This window comes from Oncorhynchus nerka, linkage group LG26 (assembly GCF_034236695.1).
Source record: "Oncorhynchus nerka isolate Pitt River linkage group LG26, Oner_Uvic_2.0, whole genome shotgun sequence".
In the NCBI taxonomy this organism is placed as follows: Eukaryota; Metazoa; Chordata; class Actinopteri; order Salmoniformes; family Salmonidae; genus Oncorhynchus; species Oncorhynchus nerka.
Window position 1 is genome coordinate 16,890,396 of NC_088421.1, and position 22,830 is coordinate 16,913,225.

The 22,830-nt window shown below is 48.7% G+C and overlaps 1 protein-coding gene across 2 annotated transcripts in view; it reads right to left on the bottom strand.

Annotated features, from left to right (window-relative positions):
* LOC115110524 (phosphomannomutase 1-like) overlaps positions 1-22,422 on the bottom strand; it is a 33,727-nt gene extending 11,305 nt beyond the window's left edge. The window contains exons 1-6 of one of the 2 annotated variants that reach the window (XM_065010164.1): positions 22,001-22,422; positions 19,807-19,924; positions 18,898-18,989; positions 18,594-18,685; positions 14,857-14,956; positions 14,390-14,465 (exon numbers count right to left, since the gene is read on the bottom strand). In XM_065010164.1, the coding sequence (XP_064866236.1) occupies positions 14,390-14,465; positions 14,857-14,956; positions 18,594-18,685; positions 18,898-18,989; positions 19,807-19,924; positions 22,001-22,081 (559 nt within the window). In that variant the 5' untranslated portion in view covers positions 22,082-22,422. The remainder of the gene's footprint in view (positions 1-14,389; positions 14,466-14,856; positions 14,957-18,593; positions 18,686-18,897; positions 18,990-19,806; positions 19,925-22,000) is intronic. The other variant, XM_065010165.1, reaches the window with a different exon arrangement.
* Between the last annotated feature and the right edge of the window lie 408 nt (positions 22,423-22,830).

Consider the following 22,830-nt stretch of genomic DNA (forward strand, 5'->3'; position numbering starts at 1 on the left):
TCAGGCTGCCCCATGAGGTCCCTAACAGTATGTGAGCCATCAGGCTGCCCCATGAGGTCCCTAACAGTATGTGACAGACATCAGGCTGCCCCATGAGGTCACTAACAGTATGTGAGCCATCAGGCTGCCCCATGAGGTCCCTAACAGTATGTGACATCAGGCCCCCATCAGGCCATCAGGCTGCCCCATGAGGTTACTAACAGTATGTGAGCCATCAGGCTGCCCCATGAGGTTACTAACAGTATGTGACAGCCATCAGGCTGCCCCATGAGGTTACTAACAGTATGTGAGCCATCAGGCTGCCCCATGAGGTCCCTAACAGTATGTGAGCCATCAGGCTGCCCCATGAGGTTACTAACAGTATGTGACAGCCATCAGGCTGCCCCATGAGGTCCCTAACAGTATGTGACAGCCATCAGGCTGCCCCATGAGGTCCCTAACAGTATGTGAGCCATCAGGCTGCCCCATGAGGTCCCTAACAGTATGTGACAGCCATCAGGCTGCCCCATGAGGTCCCTAACAGTATGTGACAGCCATCAGGCTGCCCCATGAGGTTACTAACAGTATGTGAGCCATCAGGCTGCCCCATGAGGTCCCTAACAGTATGTGACAGCCATCAGGCTGCCCCATGAGGTCCCTAACAGTATGTGAGCCATCAGGCTGCCCCATGAGGTCCCTAACAGTATGTGAACAGCCATCAGGCTGCCCCATGAGGTCCCTAACAGTATGTGACAGCCATCAGGCTGCCCCATCAGGCTGGCTGCCCCATGAGGTCCCTAACAGTATGTGACAGCCATCAGGCTGCCCCATGAGGTTACTAACAGTATGTGACAGCCATCAGGCTGCCCCATGAGGTCCCTAACAGTATGTGACAGCCATCAGGCTGCCCCATGAGGTCCCTAACAGTATGTGACAGCCATCAGGCTGCCCCATGAGGTCCCTAACAGTATGTGAGCCATCAGGCTGCCCCATGAGGTCCCTAACAGTATGTGACAGCCATCAGGCTGCCCCATGAGGTCCCTAACAGTATGTGACAGCCATCAGGCTGCCCCATGAGGTCCCTAACAGTATGTGACAGCCATCAGGCTGCCCCATGAGGTCCCTAACAGTATGTGACAGCCATCAGGCTGCCCCATGAGGTCCCTAACAGTATGTGAGCCATCAGGCTGCCCCATGAGGTCCCTAACAGTATGTGACAGCCATCAGGCTGCCCCATGAGGTCCCTAACAGTATGTGACAGCCATCAGGCTGCCCCATGAGGTCCCTAACAGTATGTGACAGCCATCAGGCTGCCCCATGAGGTCCCTAACAGTATGTGACAGCCATCAGGCTGCCCCATGAGGTCCCTAACAGTATGTGACAGACATCAGGCTGCCCCATGAGGTCACTAACAGTATGTGAGCCATCAGGCTGCCCCATGAGGTCCCTAACAGTATGTGAGCCATCAGGCTGCCCCATGAGGTTACTAACAGTATGTGAGCCATCAGGCTGCCCCATGAGGTTACTAACAGTATGTGACAGCCATCAGGCTGCCCCATGAGGTTACTAACAGTATGTGAGCCATCAGGCTGCCCCATGAGGTTACTAACAGTATGTGACAGCCATCAGGCTGCCCCATGAGGTTACTAACAGTATGTGAGCCATCAGGCTGCCCCATGAGGTCCCTAACAGTATGTGAGCCATCAGGCTGCCCCATGAGGTCCCTAACAGTATGTGACAGCCATCAGGCTGCCCCATGAGGTTACTAACAGTATGTGACAGCCATCAGGCTGCCCCATGAGGTCAGTATGTGACAGCCATCAGGCTGCCCCATGAGGTTACTAACAGTATGTGACAGCCATCAGGCTGCCCCATGAGGTCCCTAACAGTATGTGACAGCCATCAGGCTGCCCCATGAGGTCCCTATGTGACAGCCATCAGGCTGCCCCACAGTATGTGACAGCCATCAGGCTGCCCCATGAGGTCCCTAACCCTAACAGTATGTGACAGCCATCAGGCTGCCCCATGAGGTCCCTAACAGTATGTGAGCCATCAGGCTGCCCCATGAGGTCCCTAACAGTATGTGACAGCCATCAGGCTGCCCCATGAGGTCCCTAACAGTATGTGAGCCATCAGGCTGCCCCATGAGGTCCCTAACAGTATGTGAGCCATCAGGCTGCCCCATGAGGTCCCTAACAGTATGTGACAGCCATCAGGCTGCCCCATGAGGTCCCTAACAGTATGTGACAGCCATCAGGCTGCCCCATGAGGTCCCTAACAGTATGTGACAGCCATCAGGCTGCCCCATGAGGTCCCTAACAGTATGTGAGCCATCAGGCTGCCCCATGAGGTCCCTAACAGTATGTGACAGCCATCAGGCTGCCCCATGAGGTCCCTAACAGTATGTGACAGCCATCAGGCTGCCCCATGAGGTCCCTAACAGTATGTGACAGCCATCAGGCTGCCCCATGAGGTCCCTAACAGTATGTGAGCCATCAGGCTGCCCCATGAGGTCCCTAACAGTATGTGAGCCATCAGGCTGCCTCATGAGGTTACTAACAGTATGTGAGCCATCAGGCTGCCCCATGAGGTCCCTAACAGTATGTGACAGCCATCAGGCTGCCCCATGAGGTCCCTAACAGTATGTGACAGCCATCAGGCTGCCCCATGAGGTCCCTAACAGTATGTGACAGCCATCAGGCTGCCCCATGAGGTCCCTAACAGTATGTGACAGCCATCAGGCTGCCCCATGAGGTCCCTAACAGTATGTGAGCCATCAGGCTGCCCCATGCCCCATGAGGCTGCCCCATGAGGTCCCTAACAGTATGTGAGCCATCAGGCTGCCCCATGAGGTCCCTAACAGTATGTGACAGCCATCAGGCTGCCCCATGAGGTCCCTAACAGTATGTGACAGCCATCAGGCTGCCCCATGAGGTCCCTAACAGTATGTGACAGCCATCAGGCTGCCCCATGAGGTCCCTAACAGTATGTGAGCCATCAGGCTGCCCCATGAGGTCCCTAACAGTATGTGACAGCCATCAGGCTGCCCCATGAGGTCCCTAACAGTATGTGACAGCCATCAGGCTGCCCCATGAGGTCCCTAACAGTATGTGACAGCCATCAGGCTGCCCCATGAGGTCCCTAACAGTATGTGACAGCCATCAGGCTGCCCCATGAGGTCCCTAACAGTATGTGAGCCATCAGGCTGCCCCATGAGGTCCCTAACAGTATGTGACAGCCATCAGGCTGCCCCATGAGGTCCCTAACAGTATGTGAGCCATCAGGCTGCCCCATGAGGTCCCTAACAGTATGTGAGCCATCAGGCTGCCCCATATGTGAGCCATCAGGCTGCCCCCTAACAGTATGTGACAGCCATCAGGCTGCCCCATGAGGTCCCTAACAGTATGTGAGCCATCAGGCTGCCCCATGAGGTCCCTAACAGGTGACAGCCATCAGGCTAACAGTATGTGACAGACATCAGGCTGCCCCATGAGGTCCCTAACAGTATGTGACAGACATCAGGCTGCCCCATGAGGTCCCTAACAGTATGTGAGCCATCAGGCTGCCCCATGAGGTCCCTAACAGTATGTGACAGCCATCAGGCTGCCCCATGAGGTTACTAACAGTATGTGACAGCCATCAGGCTGCCCCATGAGGTCCCTAACAGTATGTGACAGCCATCAGGCTGCCCCATGAGGTTACTAACAGTATGTGAGCCATCAGGCTGCCCCATGAGGTCCCTAACAGTATGTGAGCCATCAGGCTGCCCCATGAGGTCCCTAACAGTATGTGACAGCCATCAGGCTGCCCCATGAGGTCCCTAACAGTATGTGAGCCATCAGGCTGCCCCATGAGGTCCCTAACAGTATGTGACAGCCATCAGGCTGCCCCATGAGGTCCCTAACAGTATGTGACAGCCATCAGGCTGCCCCATGAGGTCCCTAACAGTATGTGAGCCATCAGGCTGCCCCATGAGGTCCCTAACAGTATGTGACAGACATCAGGCTGCCCCATGAGGTCCCTAACAGTATGTGAGCCATCAGGCTGCCCCATGAGGTCCCTAACAGTATGTGAGCCATCAGGCTGCCCCATGAGGTTACTAACAGTATGTGAGCCATCAGGCTGCCCCATGAGGTTACTAACAGTATGTGACAGCCATCAGGCTGCCCCATGAGGTTACTAACAGTATGTGAGCCATCAGGCTGCCCCATGAGGTTGCTAACAGTATGTGACAGCCATCAGGCTGCCCCATGAGGTTACTAACAGTATGTGAGCCATCAGGCTGCCCCATGAGGTCCCTAACAGTATGTGAGCCATCAGGCTGCCCCATGAGGTCCCTAACAGTATGTGACAGCCATCAGGCTGCCCCATGAGGTTACTAACAGTATGTGACAGCCATCAGGCTGCCCCATGAGGTCACTAACAGTATGTGAGCCATCAGGCTGCCCCATGAGGTCCCTAACAGTATGTGACAGCCATCAGGCTGCCCCATGAGGTCCCTAACAGTATGTGACAGCCATCAGGCTGCCCCATGAGGTCCCTAACAGTATGTGACAGCCATCAGGCTGCCCCATGAGGTCCCTAACAGTATGTGACAGCCATCAGGCTGCCCCATGAGGTCCCTAACAGTATGTGACAGCCATCAGGCTGCCCCATGAGGTCCCTAACAGTATGTGACAGCCATCAGGCTGCCCCATGAGGTCCCTAACAGTATGTGACAGCCATCAGGCTGCCCCATGAGTCCCTAACAGTATGATCAGGCTGCCCCATGAGGTCCTAACAGTATGTGAGCCATCAGGCTGCCCCATGAGGTTAACTAACAGTATGTGTATGTGAGCCATCAGCCATCAGGCTGCCCCATGAGGTTACTAACAGTATGTGACAGCCATCAGGCTGCCCCATGAGGTCCCTAACAGTATGTGAGCCATCAGGCTGCCCCATGAGGTCCCTAGTATGTGACAGCCATCAGGCTGCCCCACAGTATGTGACAGCCATCAGGCTGCCCCATGAGGTTACTAACAGTATGTGAGCCATCAGGCTGCCCCATGAGGTCCCTAACAGTATGTGAGCCATCAGGCTGCCCCATGAGGTCCCTAACAGTATGTGACAGCCATCAGGCTGCCCCATGAGGTCCTAACAGTATGTGACAGCCATCAGGCTGCCCCATGAGGTCCCTAACAGTATGACAGCCATCAGGCTGCCCCATGAGGTCCCTAACAGTATGTGACAGCCATCAGGCTGCCCCATGAGGTCCCTAACAGTATGTGACAGCCATCAGGCTGCCCCATGAGGTCCCTAACAGTATGTGAGCCATCAGGCTGCCCCATGAGGTCCCTAACAGTATGTGAGCCATCAGGCTGCCCCATGAGGTCCCTAACAGTATGTGAGCCATCAGGCTGCCCCATGAGGTCCCTAACAGTATGTGACAGACATCAGGCTGCCCCATGAGGTCACTAACAGTATGTGACAGCCAGCCATCAACAGGCTGCCCCATGAGGTCCCTAACAGTATGTGAGCCATCAGGCTGCCCCATGATGGTGCCCTAACATGAGGTCCCCATGAGTCCCTAACAGTATGTGAGCCATCAGGCTGCCCCATGAGGTCCCTAACAGTATGTGAGCCATCAGGCTGCCCCATGAGGTCCCTAACAGTATGTGACAGCCATCAGGCTGCCCCATGAGGTCCCTAACAGTATGTGACAGCCATCAGGCTGCCCCATGAGGTCCCTAACAGTATGTGAGCCATCAGGCTGCCCCATGAGGTCCCTAACAGTATGTGACAGACATCAGGCTGCCCCATGAGGTTACTAACAGTATGTGAGCCATCAGGCTGCCCCATGAGGTCCCTAACAGTATGTGAGCCATCAGGCTGCCCCATGAGGTTACTAACAGTATGTGAGCCATCAGGCTGCCCCATGAGGTTACTAACAGTATGTGACAGCCATCAGGCTGCCCCATGAGGTTACTAACAGTATGTGAGCCATCAGGCTGCCCCATGAGGTCCCTAACAGTATGTGACAGCCAGCCATCAGGCTGCCCCATGAGGTTACTAACAGTATGTGACAGCCATCAGGCTGCCCCATGAGGTCCCTAACAGTATGTGACAGCCATCAGGCTGCCCCATCCCTAACAGTATGTGACAGCCATCCCTAACAGTATGTGAGCCATCAGGCTGCCCCATGAGGTCCCTAACAGTATGTGACAGCCATCAGGCTGCCCCATGAGGTCCCTAACAGTATGTGACAGCCATCAGGCTGCCCCATGAGGTCCCTAACAGTATGTGACAGCCATCAACAGTATGTGACAGCCATCAGGCTGCCCCATGAGGTCCCTAACAGTATGTGACAGCCATCAGGCTGCCCCATGAGGTTACTAACAGTATGTGAGCCATCAGGCTGCCCCATGAGGTCCCTAACAGTATGTGACAGCCATCAGGCTGCCCCATGAGGTCCCTAACAGTATGTGACAGCCATCAGGCTGCCCCATGAGGTCCCTAACAGTATGTGACAGCCATCAGGCTGCCCCATGAGGTCCCAACAGTATGTGACAGCCATCAGGCTGCCCCATGAGGTCCCCAGTATGTGACAGCCATCAGGCTGCCCCATGAGGTCCCTAACAGTATGTGACAGCCATCAGGCTGCCCCATGAGGTCCCTAACAGTATGTGACAGCCATCAGGCTGCCCCATGAGGTCCCTAACAGTATGTGACAGCCATCAGGCTGCCCCATGAGGTCCCTAACAGTATGTGACAGCCATCAGGCTGCCCCATGAGGTCCCTAACAGTATGTGACAGCCATCAGGCTGCCCCATGAGGTCCCTAACAGTATGTGAGCCATCAGGCTGCCCCATGAGGTCCCTAACAGTATGTGACAGCCATCAGGCTGCCCCATGAGGTTACTAACAGTATGTGACAGCCATCAGGCTGCCCTAACAGTATGAGCCATCAGGCTGCCCCATGAGGTCAACAGTATGTGACAGCCATCAGGCTGCCCCATGAGGTCCCTAACAGTATGTGAGCCATCAGGCTGCCCCATGAGGTCCCTAACATCAGGCTGCCCCATATGTGACAGCCATCAGGCTGCCCCAACAGTATGAGCCATCAGGCTGCCCCATGAGTGAGCCATCAGGCTGCCCCATGAGGTCCCTAACAGTATGTGAGCCATCAGGCTGCCCCATGAGGTCCCTAACAGTATGTGAGCCATCAGGCTGCCCCATGAGGTCCTAACAGTATGTGACAGCCATCAGGCTGCCCCATGAGGTCCCTAACAGTATGTGAGCCATCAGGCTGCCCCATGAGGTCCCTAACAGTATGTGAGCCATCAGGCTGCCCCATGAGGTCCCTAACAGTATGTGAGCCATCAGGCTGCCCCATGAGGTCCCTAACAGTATGTGAGCCATCAGGCTGCCCCATGAGGTCCCTAACAGTATGTGACAGCCATCAGGCTGCCCCATGAGGTCTGTATGTGAGCCATCCATGAGGTCCCTAACAGTATGTGAGCCATCAGGCTGCCCCATGAGGTCCCTAACAGTATGTGAGCCATCAGGCTGCCCCATGAGGTCAACAGTATGTGAGCCATCAGGCTGCCCCATGAGGTCCCTAACAGTATGCTGCCCAGGCTGCCCCATGAGGTCCCTAACAGTATGTGAGCCATCAGGCTGCCCCATGAGGTCCCTAACAGTATGTGACAGCCATCAGGCTGCCCCATGAGGTTACTAACAGTATGTGAGCCATCAGGCTGCCCCATGAGGTCCCTAACAGTATGTGAGCCATCAGGCTGCCCCATGAGGTCCCTAACAGTATGTGACAGCCATCAGGCTGCCCCATGAGGTTACTAACAGTATGTGACAGCCATCAGGCTGCCCCATGAGGTTACTAACAGTATGTGACAGCCATCAGGCTGCCCCATGAGGTTACTAACAGTATGTGAGCCATCAGGCTGCCCCATGAGGTTACTAACAGTATGTGACAGCCATCAGGCTGCCCCATGAGGTTACTAACAGTATGTGACAGCCATCAGGCTGCCCCATGAGGTCCCTAACAGTATGTGACAGCCATCAGGCTGCCCCATGAGGTCCCTAACAGTATGTGACAGCCATCAGGCTGCCCCATGAGGTTACTAACAGTATGTGAGCCATCAGGCTGCCCCATGAGGTCCCTAACAGTATGTGAGCCATCAGGCTGCCCCATGAGGTTACTAACAGTATGTGAGCCATCAGGCTGCCCCATGAGGTCCCTAACAGTATGTGACAGCCATCAGGCTGCCCCATGAGGTCCCTAACAGTATGTGACAGCCATCAGGCTGCCCCATGAGGTTACTAACAGTATGTGACAGCCATCAGGCTGCCCCATGAGGTCACTAACAGTATGTGAGCCATCAGGCTGCCCCATGAGGTCCCTAACAGTATGTGACAGCCATCAGGCTGCCCCATGAGGTCCCTAACAGTATGTGACAGCCATCAGGCTGCCCCATGAGGTCCCTAACAGTATGTGACAGCCATCAGGCTGCCCCATGAGGTCCCTAACAGTATGTGACAGCCATCAGGCTGCCCCATGAGGTCCCTAACAGTATGTGACAGCCATCAGGCTGCCCCATGAGGTCAGCCATCAGGCTGCCCCATAACAGTATGTGAGCCATCAGGCTGCCCCATGAGGTCCTAACAGTATGTGACAGCCATCAGGCTGCCCCATGAGGTTACTAACAGTATGTGAGCCATCAGGCTGCCCCATGAGGTTACTAACAGTATGTGACAGCCATCAGGCTGCCCCATGAGGTTACTAACAGTATGTGACAGCCATCAGGCTGCCCCATGAGGTCCCTAACAGTATGTGACAGCCATCAGGCTGCCCCATGAGGTCCCTAACAGTATGTGACAGCCATCAGGCTGCCCCATGAGGTTACTAACAGTATGTGACAGCCATCAGGCTGCCCCATGAGGTCCCTAACAGTATGTGAGCCATCAGGCTGCCCCATGAGGTTACTAACAGTATGTGAGCCATCAGGCTGCCCCATGAGGTTACTAACAGTATGTGACAGCCATCAGGCTGCCCCATGAGGTTACTAACAGTATGTGACAGCCATCAGGCTGCCCCATGAGGTCCCTAACAGTATGTGAGCCATCAGGCTGCCCCATGAGGTTACTAACAGTATGTGAGCCATCAGGCTGCCCCATGAGGTCCCTAACAGTATGTGAGCCATCAGGCTGCCTCATGAGGTTACTAACAGTATGTGAGCTATCAGGCTGCCCCATGAGGTCCCTAACAGTATGTGACAGCCATCAGGCTGCCCCATAAGGTCCCTAATAGTATGTGAGCCATCAGGCTGCCCCATGAGGTCCCTAACAGTATGTGAGCCATCAGGCTGCCCCATGAGGTCCCCATGAGGTCCCAGTAACAGTATGTGACAGCCATCAGGCTGCCCCATGAGGTCCCTAACAGTATGTGACAGCCATCAGGCTGCCCCATGAGGTTACTAACAGTATGTGACAGCCATCAGGCTGCCCCATGAGGTCCCTAACAGTATGTGACAGCCATCAGGCTGCCCCATGAGGTCCCTAACAGTATGTGACAGCCATCAGGCTGCCCCATGAGGTCCCTAACAGTATGTGACAGCCATCAGGCTGCCCCATGAGGTCCCTAACAGTATGTGACAGCCATCAGGCTGCCCCATGAGGTTACTAACAGTATGTGACAGCCATCAGGCTGCCCCATGAGGTCACTAACAGTATGTGAGCCATCAGGCTGCCCCATGAGGTCCCTAACAGTATGTGACAGCCATCAGGCTGCCCCATGAGGTCCCTAACAGTATGTGACAGCCATCAGGCTGCCCCATGAGGTCCCTAACAGTATGTGACAGCCATCAGGCTGCCCCATGAGGTCCCTAACAGTATGTGACAGCCATCAGGCTGCCCCAGGCTGCCCCATGAGGTCCCTAACAGTATGTGACAGCCATCAGGCTGCCCCATGAGGTTACTAACAGTATGTGACAGCCATCAGGCTGCCCCATGAGGTCCCTAACAGTATGTGAGCCATCAGGCTGCCCCATGAGGTTACTAACAGTATGTGAGCCATCAGGCTGCCCCGTGAGGTTACTAACAGTATGTGAGCCATCAGGCTGCCTCATGAGGTTACTAACAGTGTGAGCCATGTGAGCCAACAGTCAGCCATCAGGCTGCCCCATGAGGTCCCTAACAGTATGTGAGCCATCAGGCTGCCCCATGAGGTTACTAACAGTATGTGACAGCCATCAGGCTGCCCCATGAGGTCCCTAACAGTATGTGACAGCCATCAGGCTGCCCCATGAGGTCCCTAACAGTATGTGACAGCCATCAGGCTGCCCCATGAGGTCCCTAACAGTATGTGACAGCCATCAGGCTGCCCCATGAGGTCCCTAACAGTATGTGACAGCCATCAGGCTGCCCCATGAGGTCCCTAACAGTATGTGACAGCCATCAGGCTGCCCCATGAGGTCCCTAACAGTATGTGACAGCCATCAGGCTGCCCCATGAGGTTACTAACAGTATGTGAGCCATCAGGCTGCCCCATGGGGTCCCTAACAGTATGTGACAGCCATCAGGCTGCCCCATGAGGTTACTAACAGTATGTGAGCCATCAGGCTGCCCCATGAGGTTACTAACAGTATGTGACAGCCATCAGGCTGCCCCATGAGGTCCCTAACAGTATGTGACAGCCATCAGGCTGCCCCATGAGGTCCCTAACAGTATGTGACAGCCATCAGGCTGCCCCATGAGGTTACTAACAGTATGTGACAGCCATCAGGCTGCCCCATGAGGTCCCTAACAGTATGTGAGCCATCAGGCTGCCCCATGAGGTTACTAACAGTATGTGAGCCATCAGGCTGCCCCATGAGGTTACTAACAGTATGTGAGCCATCAGGCTGCCCCATGAGGTTACTAACAGTATGTGAGCCATCAGGCTGCCTCATGAGGTTACTAACAGTATGTGAGCCATCAGGCTGCCTCATGAGGTCCCTAACAGTATGTGACAGCCATCAGGCTGCCCCATGAGGTCCCTAACAGTATGTGAGCCATCAGGCTGCCCCATGAGGTTACTAACAGTATGTGACAGCCATCAGGCTGCCCCATGAGGTCCCTAACAGTATGTGACAGCCATCAGGCTGCCCCATGAGGTCCCTAACAGTATGTGACAGCCATCAGGCTGCCCCATGAGGTCCCTAACAGTATGTGACAGCCATCAGGCTGCCCCATGAGGTCCCTAACAGTATGTGACAGCCATCAGGCTGCCCCACGAGGTCCCTAACAGTATGTGACAGCCATCAGGCTGCCCCATGAGGTCCCTAACAGTATGTGACAGCCATCAGGCTGCCCCATGAGGTTACTAACAGTATGTGAGCCATCAGGCTGCCCCATGGGGTCCCTAACAGTATGTGACAGCCATCAGGCTGCCCCATGAGGTTACTAACAGTATGTGAGCCATCAGGCTGCCCCATGAGGTTACTAACAGTATGTGACAGCCATCAGGCTGCCCCATGAGGTTACTAACAGTATGTGACAGCCATCAGGCTGCCCCATGAGGTCCCTAACAGTATGTGACAGCCATCAGGCTGCCCCATGAGGTTACTAACAGTATGTGACAGCCATCAGGCTGCCCCATGAGGTCCCTAACAGTATGTGAGCCATCAGGCTGCCCCATGAGGTTACTAACAGTATGTGAGCCATCAGGCTGCCCCATGAGGTTACTAACAGTATGTGACAGCCATCAGGCTGCCCCATCTAACAGTATGTGACAGCCATCAGGCTGCCCCATGAGGTTACCCTAACAGTATGTGAGCCATCAGGCTGCCCCATGAGGTTACCCTAACAGTATGTGAGCCATCAGGCTGCCCCATGAGGTCCCTAACAGTATGTGACAGCCATCAGGCTGCCCCATGAGGTCCCTAACAGTATGTGAGCCATCAGGCTGCCCCATGAGGTCCCTAACAGTATGTGACAGCCATCAGGCTGCCCCATAAGGTCCCTAATAGTATGTGAGCCATCAGGCTGCCCCATGAGGTCCCTAACAGTATGTGAGCCATCAGGCTGCCCCATGAGGTCCCTAACAGTATGTGAGCCATCAGGCTGCCCCATGAGGTCCCTAACAGTATGTGAGCCATCAGGCTGCCCCATGAGGTCCCTAACAGTATGTGAGCCATCAGGCTGCCCCATGAGGTCCCTAACAGTATGTGACAGCCATCAGGCTGCCCCATGAGGTCCCTAACAGTATGTGACAGCCATCAGGCTGCCCCATGAGGTCCCTAACAGTATGTGACAGCCATCAGGCTGCCCCATGAGGTTACTAACAGTATGTGACAGCCATCAGGCTGCCCCATGAGGTTACTAACAGTATGTGACAGCCATCAGGCTGCCCCATGAGGTCCCTAACAGTATGTGAGCCATCAGGCTGCCCCATGAGGTCCCTAACAGTATGTGACAGCCATCAGGCTGCCCCATGAGGTCCCTAACAGTATGTGAGCCATCAGGCTGCCCCATGAGGTCCCTAACAGTATGTGAGCCATCAGGCTGCCCCATGAGGTCCCTAACAGTATGTGAGCCATCAGGCTGCCCCATGAGGTCCCTAACAGTATGTGAGCCATCAGGCTGCCCCATGAGGTCCCTAACAGTATGTGACAGCCATCAGGCTGCCCCATGAGGTCCCTAACAGTATGTGACAGCCATCAGGCTGCCCCATGAGGTCCCTAACAGTATGTGACAGCCATCAGGCTGCCCCATGAGGTTACTAACAGTATGTGACAGCCATCAGGCTGCCCCATGAGGTAGACTCAGTTCCACAAACACAGCCTGTGGCTGACTCCTTTCTTTTAAATCGCTCTTTCCTTTTCATTCTACAACCAGAGCAGTTAGTCTTTAAATTCTGCTACATATTCAGGTCAACGAGCCGTGAATGTGCACGAAAAGCCCTCAGCAAAGTTTAAATTCTGCTTCTTGCCCATCCCCCCTGCCTTCAGATTCTACTTCATTACCCCCCAGTGTTTAAAGCGGCAATCAGCAGTTGAAGCAATAACAAAGCGCCCTCCTCACCACTGTTTCAGTAGAAGGTGTGGCGATGGGACTGGAGAAATGTAAGCACTCTCAAATTCAAAGGCAGAGCTATGAATGCAAGGACTGACCATCCATGTTATCAAAAGTACAACTTTAACCATGTTTTCAGGCTATACAGTGTTTGTTTACATTTACTTTGTTTACAAACTTTGGAGTAAAACTAGCTTATATTTTGTTTTCTGATTGGGTACGAGAGTTGAACTAAGATCATATGGCATTTATAAGTTATATCCTTCAAGAATCAATGGTTACATATCATTAATTTATTAGTCCAGAAATGGATGTAGCAACTGCTGCTTGACCCTAAGGGAAAGCTCACAAATGCAACAGCTAGGGAGGTTTCAGCCAATCAGAGGGTGTATTGGCCACAAATGCCCACATCCTCAGCCCATCCCCCACACAGTTCCTTCCCCGCCCCTGGCCATGCACCATAAAGGTGAAAGAAAACAGAGCCAGGACAAAGGTGCCTGTATTTGAAGTGACGCTGCAATGTCGCCTTTTGAGCTGAGTGACAGGGGCAAAAATCTATGGCGTAAGAACAGACAGTGCAGCATAGGCATAAACAGCATTGCATATGTGAAATGTGAACAAACAAAGGCAGGGTAGACGTGCAGATACAGACTGCAATGAGCAAACACATAAATCTTATCCACTAGCCTTCTCATTGGCTCGTTTTATCAGACTCTGCGGCTGCAGTACAAACAGCCCTCCAACTGGCTCTGCTGTCAGTGCTATTAGCATCAGCTTCCACATCAGCAATCAGAGGGATTCCCAGGGCAGTCACTCAGTTAGGGTGAAGTAAGGCCGTTAGGATGAAGTAAGGATGAATGTGTGTGTTTGTAACTACTGCTGCTACTGGCCCAAGGCTTTAACAGAGTGCCTTATGAAGACAGCAGCCTTATCTCCAGCTGTTTGTGCAGCTGCCTGAATTGTGTACAGTTTCACAGGCCATTAAGTAAGCCCCACACCTCGTTACAGTCAGCAAACACCTAGTCTGACTAACCAGAGAAAAACATCTCTGAACCTCAGAGAGTGGAGCAGGGGAGAGTAATGTTTAATGAAGTTGGACACAATGTGTCCAGGAGATTGACTACGCATGGCAGATGGTCTTTGTGAACTGGCAGATAGGAAACAACAGCAAGGAAAAGACAGCAAAGGAGCAAGTATATTCAAGTCATAACAGGGTTCTATCTGAAAGATAAATTAGTCTTCAAATGTAGATATCACACCATGCACAGATGACATACAAAAGAATACTGAAATACAAGACTAGAGGTGCTAATAGTTACACTGATATTAATTCCCAGCTCACATCCGGTGCCAGTTGGTCTTACCTCTAGTAAATCGTAGACCCTTCCCTGCAAACTCCTCCTGCAGGGCCGCAACAAACTTCTCCCGGATTTTCTCTCTCTGTGAAGAGGTTAAGGAAAGGGGTCAGGCTTCAGGCCACTAAGGGTTAAGCCTCTCCACATCACCCGTCAGACCACTAGACCCTCCATAATGTGTGGCTGTGAAACATCAATGTCTCTTCAGCCATCTTGAAAGCTCAGCATTGTTTTGACTTGTTTACTCTCTTCCTCTTTTAATAGGAGCCAACATAACAGTATAAGAGAAAATCATGCCTGGTTGCACTGTGCAGTGATTTGAGGTTATAAGAGGTTGAAAGTATGACTCAATCAATAACACGTGCTTTGTTTGTTTACTATTCATTTAAAAAAAGTTGAGATGTTTAGATGTTTTCCTTAGAAGATAATGACTGCTGTTTGGATCATTATTTAGGCACTCTTATACTGTGTAATACCTTGTCAATTTCAGAGAATTCGAGTCGCTCCTCAAGTGTGCAGCTCCGGCCAATGGGGGAGATGTTCAGCATTCCGTTGCGGAATTCGATAAAGGTGCCCCTGAGGGCAGAATAAGGCATTCATCTGTAAGAAGATACTTTAGACTGGCTTTGTTGCCAACCATCATACAAACATTCTAGAGATTCTAGCGTTAAAGTCAGAATTGGACTTAAGGAAACAAGTATTTCCACCCAGATACAGATCAATCCTTCTGTCTTAGTCTCTCCCTTAGGAATGCTGACAGAGCCACCATTAGAAGTTAATGAGAAACCCCACGCTTGCTCCGGAAATGTACATGAGAACTATGTACATTTCTCCCGAACAATATGGGAGAAATGGGACTCTTGCGCTTACATGTCAGGACTGTTCTCTTGGTACCATGTCTCTGGACTTTACACATCTCCTGAAATATGTGGGTTAAAGACTCTGGTGACTATGGATTCTCCTTCAAGTGCCGTCTGTCAAACCTAATGTTGTAACCCTCGATCTAGACCTGCCATTATCTTGCTGCTTCTTTTGTCTGGAAATGTCCAGTCTAACCCAGGTCCTGACATTCTTACCCCTGCCGAATTAAGTAGTCAGAGTGGCCTGAAGTTTTTGCATATGAATGTAAGAAGTCTTCTGCCAAAGCTTGATTTTGTGAATATATGGATAAAAACTGCCGACCCGAATGTATTTATGCTTTCTGAAACCTGGCTTAAAAAATCTATTACAGACAAAAATATTGGCATAAATGGTTACATTGTTTTTCGTATAGATCGTAAATCTAAGGGTGGTGGTGTTGCTGTATATGTAAAAGACAAGTTCTTGGTGGTCGTTCTGACCTCTGTTACTAAACCTAAGCAATTTGAATATTTGTCTTTGAACCTAAACCTTGGCTCATCTTTAAATAGTGTTGTATCTTGCTGCTATAGACCTCCATCTGCTACTGTGGGCTCTCTGGATTGTGTTTTCAAATTGTTATCACAGAGTTTGTCCTGATGGGTGATCTGAATCAGGACTGGCCAACATCTAGCTCTGATCAACTTAAAATTCTGTGCAATACCTACAACCTCACTCAGATTGTCAACAGTGTAACTAGGTTGAATATAAAATATCCTCTGAAATCCTCTTTGATTGATTTAATCTTAACCAATACTCCTCATCGTTTTAATGCTTCTGGTATTTTTGCAAATGACATAAGTGATCACTGTGCTATTGCCTGTGTGAGAGATGGTAAAATTCCTAAGAAATCTCCACGTGTTATTACGAAAAGAAACTGGAAGCGGTTTGACATTCAAGTTTTTTTACATGAAGTATCTAGCATTGAATGGAATAGAATGGAATTAATCCCTGATGTTGAACTAGCCTTTTCTTACTTCCACAACACATTCCAGGATGTATGCAACAGGCATGCCCCTTTACAAAAATTCAGGATTAAGGGCAGAGAGAACCCTTGGTTTACTAAGGAACTTACAAAAATCATAAGGGAACGAAATGCTTTGTGGGCTAAAGCAAGAGGGATTGGTTTGGTTTTAAACATTTTCGAAATATGGGTGTGGCTATGATTTGTAAGTTAAAGCAGACCACTACCTGAAATCTACTTCACAAAATGTAAATAATCCATCCAAATGTTGGAGTGCAGAAAAGATACACAGCTTCCTAAACAATTGTTGGTCGACACACAGATTGTAACTCAGAGAACCTCCATTCTGAAAGCCTTGAACCAGCATTTTTTAGATGCAGGCAGTTTATTTCTAAAGGTCAAAGGTATAATTGAGCCCCCTATAGATTTACCTGACACCCCTGTGCACTCCTTCACCAGGTTCTCCTTTTCATCCTTCTCTGTTTCAAAAGTGTGTAAAGCCCTGAAAGAAATTGATTTTATAAATCCCCTGGCCCTGATGAACTAGACCCCCGCCTCCTACACCTAGCCGCAGACATCATTGCTCCCCCTTAACATGTATTTTAACCTTACACTTGATGTTAAGGAAATCCCCAAGTTATGGAAATCTGCTTTTGTACTGCCTCTCCTGAAAGGTGGAGATCCTTCGCTACTTGACAACTAACGACCCATATCAAAATTGTCTGTACTGTCAAAGGTACTGGAGTCCTTAGTTAGTAGGCAGCTAAAGACCTACTTCCAAGAAAACAACATCTTAAATGGAATGCAATCAGGTTTTAGGTCTGGCCACAGCACTGTTTCAGCAACATTGAAGGTTTTAAATTACATCCACTGTGCTCTTGATAAGAAGTTACATTGTGTGTCTGTTTTTATTGATTTGTCGAAGGCGTTTGACACCGTGGACCATGCTGTGTTAGTGCAAAGTTTAAAATGTTGTGGAATTACTGGTCATGCTCTAGATTGGTTTATAAATTACCTATCAAATCGTACACAATGTGTAATGGCGGATGGTTGTAAATCTGAGTCCATAGAGGTGTGCTCAGGTGTTCCACAAGGTTCTATTTTTGGCTCACTGTTGTTCATTTTGTATATAAACAACATTGGGGATTTTATTGAAACAGCAGATGTTCATTTTTATGCAGATGATACTCTTCTTTATTCAAGTGGTAGTAGCTTTTGAAAATGCCCAAAGAGCATGTAACATCATACAACAGAATTTGTATGATTTAAAGCTAATTCTAAATTTGGGTAAAACAAAATGCATGGTATTTTCAAATGCCAGGCATGTTACAAATCATGTCATTGCTACATTGGCTGGACATACTATAGAGCAAGTTAAAGTGTACAAATATTTGAGTGTGTGGGTTGATGATTAGCTGAGCTTCATTGTGCATGTAGAGAACTTGATAAGGAAGCTCAAGCTGAAAATATGATTTTTTACCGGCATAAGGCTTGTTTTTCTTTTGAGGCCAGGAAGGAGCTGGTACGATGTACATTACTGTCAGTTTTAGATTTTAGTGATGTTATATATATATATATGCAGGCCTCAGCCACTACCCTGAGAGCACTTGATTCAGTGTATCATGCAGCCCTCAGGTTCATTTCAAATCAGAAACGTCTAACACATCACTGTGATCTCTACAGCGCTGTTGGCTGGTCGTCATTGACCTTGAGTAGGCTTAAACACTGGTATACATTGATTTATAAGGCCATATTGGGTAAAATGCCATTTTATCTGTTCTTTTTTAGTCAGGTCAGTAAATAAATATAAATTACGGTCCCATTCTGATTTGCTTCTAACAGTACCAAAAATTAGAACAGGTCATGGTAGAAATAGTTTGAGTTACTTAGCACCGTGGTCCTGGAATTCTCTCCTGAACATTTTAAAATGTGATGATCTAGTTCCGTTGGTGGACTTTAAACACTTGATCGATGTATATATCATAGAAGAGTGTAATTGTTTGTAGGCCAGCTGTTTTTAGTCAAGATGTTTGTGTTTTTAATGTAATATGTAATTGTTGTACTGTATGTGAGTTTATAGTTTTGTTTAATGTTGTGTTAGTGTATGTAAGTTGTTTTGTCTGAAACGTTGTTCCCCCTGCTGCTATTGGACCAGGTCTCTCTTGGAAAAGAGATATTATCTCAATGAGAAAAAAACCTGTATAAATAAAGGTAAAATAATCAATTCCTTTCTCCAATGCCTACAGCTGTGATAGACAGGTTGTAGTGGCCATGGGGCCTCTGAATGACTAGGATGGAAAAGGAGCTGAAAGGAAAAGGAGCTGGAAGTATGTCAGAGGGAGGGAGTCTCACCTTTTCTTGGGCAGCTTGATCAGCCCCATGTAGCTGAGACAGAAGTTAATGAGGTCCTGCAGTAGTTCCTCTCCCAACTGGTTCTGGATGGCCTGTAGGACAGAGGACATAGTTCAAATATTTGAACTGTCTTTTCGTATTAACACAGTGCAGTTCTCTTAAAGGCCCGATCATAACTTCCCTTCCAATCTTCTTAGCTGAGTACAGTTTACAAGAAAAAAGGTTGTCCCTGCATGTTGTTTACATGGAATCAGGTTTAAATAGCTTGTTAGTGAGCCAAAATATATTTTACTCCTTCCCTCACCTCAGTCACACCCACCTGTTTGGAAAGGAGCTTCCCATCTTTGTACTGCACCGTGCCATTCTCAGCAAACACATAGTCAAACTTCTGTATCACTGTAAGAGAAAAAGAGGGAAAATTAGGTAAAAGTGTGTTACTGTGAGAACATTCATAGTAAATAGATAACACAAGCTACCAGCACAGAGCCTAAAAAAATCCTCCCCCAACTGGAACACAGGCATGTTGTACCTGGTGCAGCGGGATTATTGGTCATTGCAGATTACCACCTATGTAACACTATCTGGAACAGTCCAGTTTAATCTCTGTCCTGTCCATTCACTGTACACATATCTCACATGGCTAGAGTATCAAAGTACTGAGCATCTCAATCGGTCTTGCATAATGCAGTCTGGGGATGATCAGGATAGAGAACTGTTGATGCAAAAAATGCACTGAAAACAAAACCTTGAATGCACTAGTAGCACTCCCACTTATAATTACTCTATCGTTCATTGCTTTACTTTTGTTGCTGCTCTGAGTGATAACTGTCAGTTGTCAGTGTATTGGTGGCCAGTCTCCACTGCTGTGTGTAAACTCCACCACAGGGTCAGTGTGTCAAGGTAACACAGGTACATGAGCAAACATGTAACTCCACCTGGGTCCATGTGCGACCCGGAGCGGAGACATCAGTTATGATGTAGCTGCTTTCGTCTATGTCTGTTATTTATGGACTGATGTCAAATGAGAGTGGGCTGCCAACGTGAAAGCCCCTAAACTGTCTCTCTGGTGAATTTCCCTGAAATAATTTCATTACCATGAAAGCGACATCCTTTTGGGGTTTGCAAAGCCCTGTGAGAGAAAGGCAATAATGTGGGTTTGAGGGTGAATATGTGAGACTGAAATGAGATCAAAGTGAGTATGAGGAGCGCTCACCTTCATCTCCCTCACCCAGCTGCTCTGCGATCTTTGAGTAGTCTGATCCACCCACTATGCCGATCTTCACTTTCCTGCGCAGAGACTGGAAAAACTCATCCAGCGTAGGGTCAATTTTCTGCAGGATGTAAGCACACATGCATGACGCGTACACACAACAAGCGCGCACACACACACACACAGACAACACAAACAGGTACAGACTGTGTATCATTGAAAACACAGTTTTAGGGACTCATAATATAAACTGACAGGCAAGACAGGCATTTACAGTCCTGAAAACGGCTTTTGTTGTCTGACCACAAAGCAGGAGAATGCTTTGTTTGTGAGGTTAGGTAGCATAGACAGAGTGAGATAGGCATCTGTCTCTGAAGGAGGAGCAACTTTGATAGTGGTTTATTCATCCTCTTCAGAAATAATCCTATTAAACCAGCTTTCCATCTTGCCAGAGAGACTTGGGCAGATGGATCAGGCAGGGACCTCTTCATGTTCACATGAGGAAACTGCATTACATAATATAAGGGCAGTGGGTTTATTCTGCACACTTCTGTCTCTGTGACCGACCAGCGGCTGCTGAACTGGGCACTGCCTACACGACGGTCATTGAACGTTTCTGTACATCACCGGTCCAGACACTGGGACAAGAATACAGATCAAATTTGATCGTTTTTTTGTCTATGTTACAACAAAGACATAATCTTGTGATGATGGGCAGAGATAAGAGGGATAATCAACATTTTTATCCTCCTGTTTAATTTAATTATTTGAAGACATGGAGAACTGCCTATTTTCACACATGACAATTGCAAAGACATTCATTGGATGCAGCGTTGTGCAACCGAGTTAACCATTTATCAACATATGAATGAGTCATTTTTGTTAAACTACTGAAATCATTATGAAAAGCACTAGAGAGCCGTTTCACTGATTATTAATTGATTATCTTGCATTTCAAGTCTGAGGGTCAAAAGAGGCTAAGGACATAACTAATAGGCTACCCCCATTATGAATGTCAACATCCTTGATCAAAGTAGTCCGAGTTTTTAGGGTAGGATGTGACTCTTTACCCCATGTTCCCAATTTAATTTGTTTATTATCAGTTATCTGTCTGTTCAAGTTCCAATGCAGCTGTTGTTATCTCAAAATCTGGGTAAAAATTAAGTACCTTAATTGTCAAAAAAGAAACAAAAAAATAGCTTCAGAGCAAAGAGCAATTTCTCAAGCAAGAATTTAGCTAGGACTGTCTGAGGGTGGTCTGAGTGGGGAGGGAAAAACAAAAAATGGTGCTGTTATTGGCAGAAAGGTTTGGAAGTCTCTTTCTCATTGGTCTATTAACTAATTTCCTGCCTTGTGATATCACCAGGCATGCCAAAACTCCATCCCACCAAAACAGGTTGAAATTAAAACAGCTGTCTTTTCAAACAGCTCTTACACTAAAAGGGCATTATTATAATTTTCACAATTTCACAGTATTATTCCAACCTAATAGTGTGGCAATATATATATAAAACACTGTGCTTTTAAGATTCGGCGCGAACAGCTGCAAGGTAATTGATACTTCATATGGACGGACTTGAAACTTTCAGGAAACAGCAGTTATAGGGTAATTTGAATAAGCATAAGCAGTGGTCTAGCTAGGGTTGACCATCACCAGGATGCTATATGAAACTTGACATCATACGTGTTGTGCAAGTAGGCAACAGTAGCCTACAGTCGTGTTCTCGTACGGACGGTGGACATAACGTTCTTCCATATTAATTATATCTCTGCTCCATGGGGCGCGCGCTACTTTTAGTGAAATACAAACCTCAGATGCAAACGAAGACATTTCAGTTTCATTCAAAAGAGTTGGCGGACGACTGCATTTGTATGCTACAACCACGGGATGAAATAATATATGAAAGCAAGAACTTGGAAGGACAGAAAATGATGCTGTTTACCTACATTATCAGGAAGTATATCGACAGAAAATAGTTAATCATTACATAGCGTGCAGGAACATTCCAGACCTTGCAGCAGATAAGACATTGACATTATTGCAACAGTTTTGCGATATCAAGATGGCACGGCAATTGGCAAAGCGCCGTATAATTCTTTAAAAATAGAAAGCCTTGACAAGTTCGACAGCAACATTAGAAGAAAGAAAATGACAAACACAATACAATGGGATAATGAAAAATGTTATTTAGCCTACCTCTCTCGGTGGGGTAAGAGTGCCGTCCACGTCAAATAAACACAGAATAGTCCTTTTTGAAGAACCGTTTGATTCATCCATTTCTTATTTTTCAATGATAGTGTTACGAATGTGTAATTAATGATAATGTTACTAATATGTAAGAGTGACGATTTTCTGATCTAGCCTCTTATGCAAAACAAAGACTACTGTATAGGCTACAATACAGTACACTGTAAAATGTATTGCCTACCACTAGTTGGATTAATAATTTATGCCACGCGGTCTAGTAGATAACGACAACCCATATCCAATAGTTGTTGAACTGTAGCTTATCCTCAGACTGAAGAATAGTTCTGCCACGGTTTTCGATCGAATTCAGAGAATCATCACGTGCAGCTCGACACGTCTCAGGTTTATTTTGCTACAGTGTCTCGACTCTCGTAAACTACATGCAAACAGCCAATCGCAGCTCCTATGTTTGATGACGCGAGGTGGGCGTTGGCAAATATATATAAACATAGAAGTCCATCGCCCCCCATGTCAAATCAAGACTGATTAACACCCATCTCAACAGTCATTCGACCATTCACCTAGAAGGGAGGACAGTGCTCAGACTGTGCCTAGACATGTACAATGTAGGCTATCGTATAATAAATACACAGCCCAAGCAATGGAATGATTCCTTACTGCATGTCAGGCCAGCCAGGGCATTAATCAGGCCAGCCAAGGCAATGAGAAATGTATGATGAATAACGTTTAGGTGATAGATCCATCAAGTGTTGCTTTAATTACCTCTGTAAAATGTCAAATAGATCCAACTTCCAAGATACACACTCACACTTGGCTCC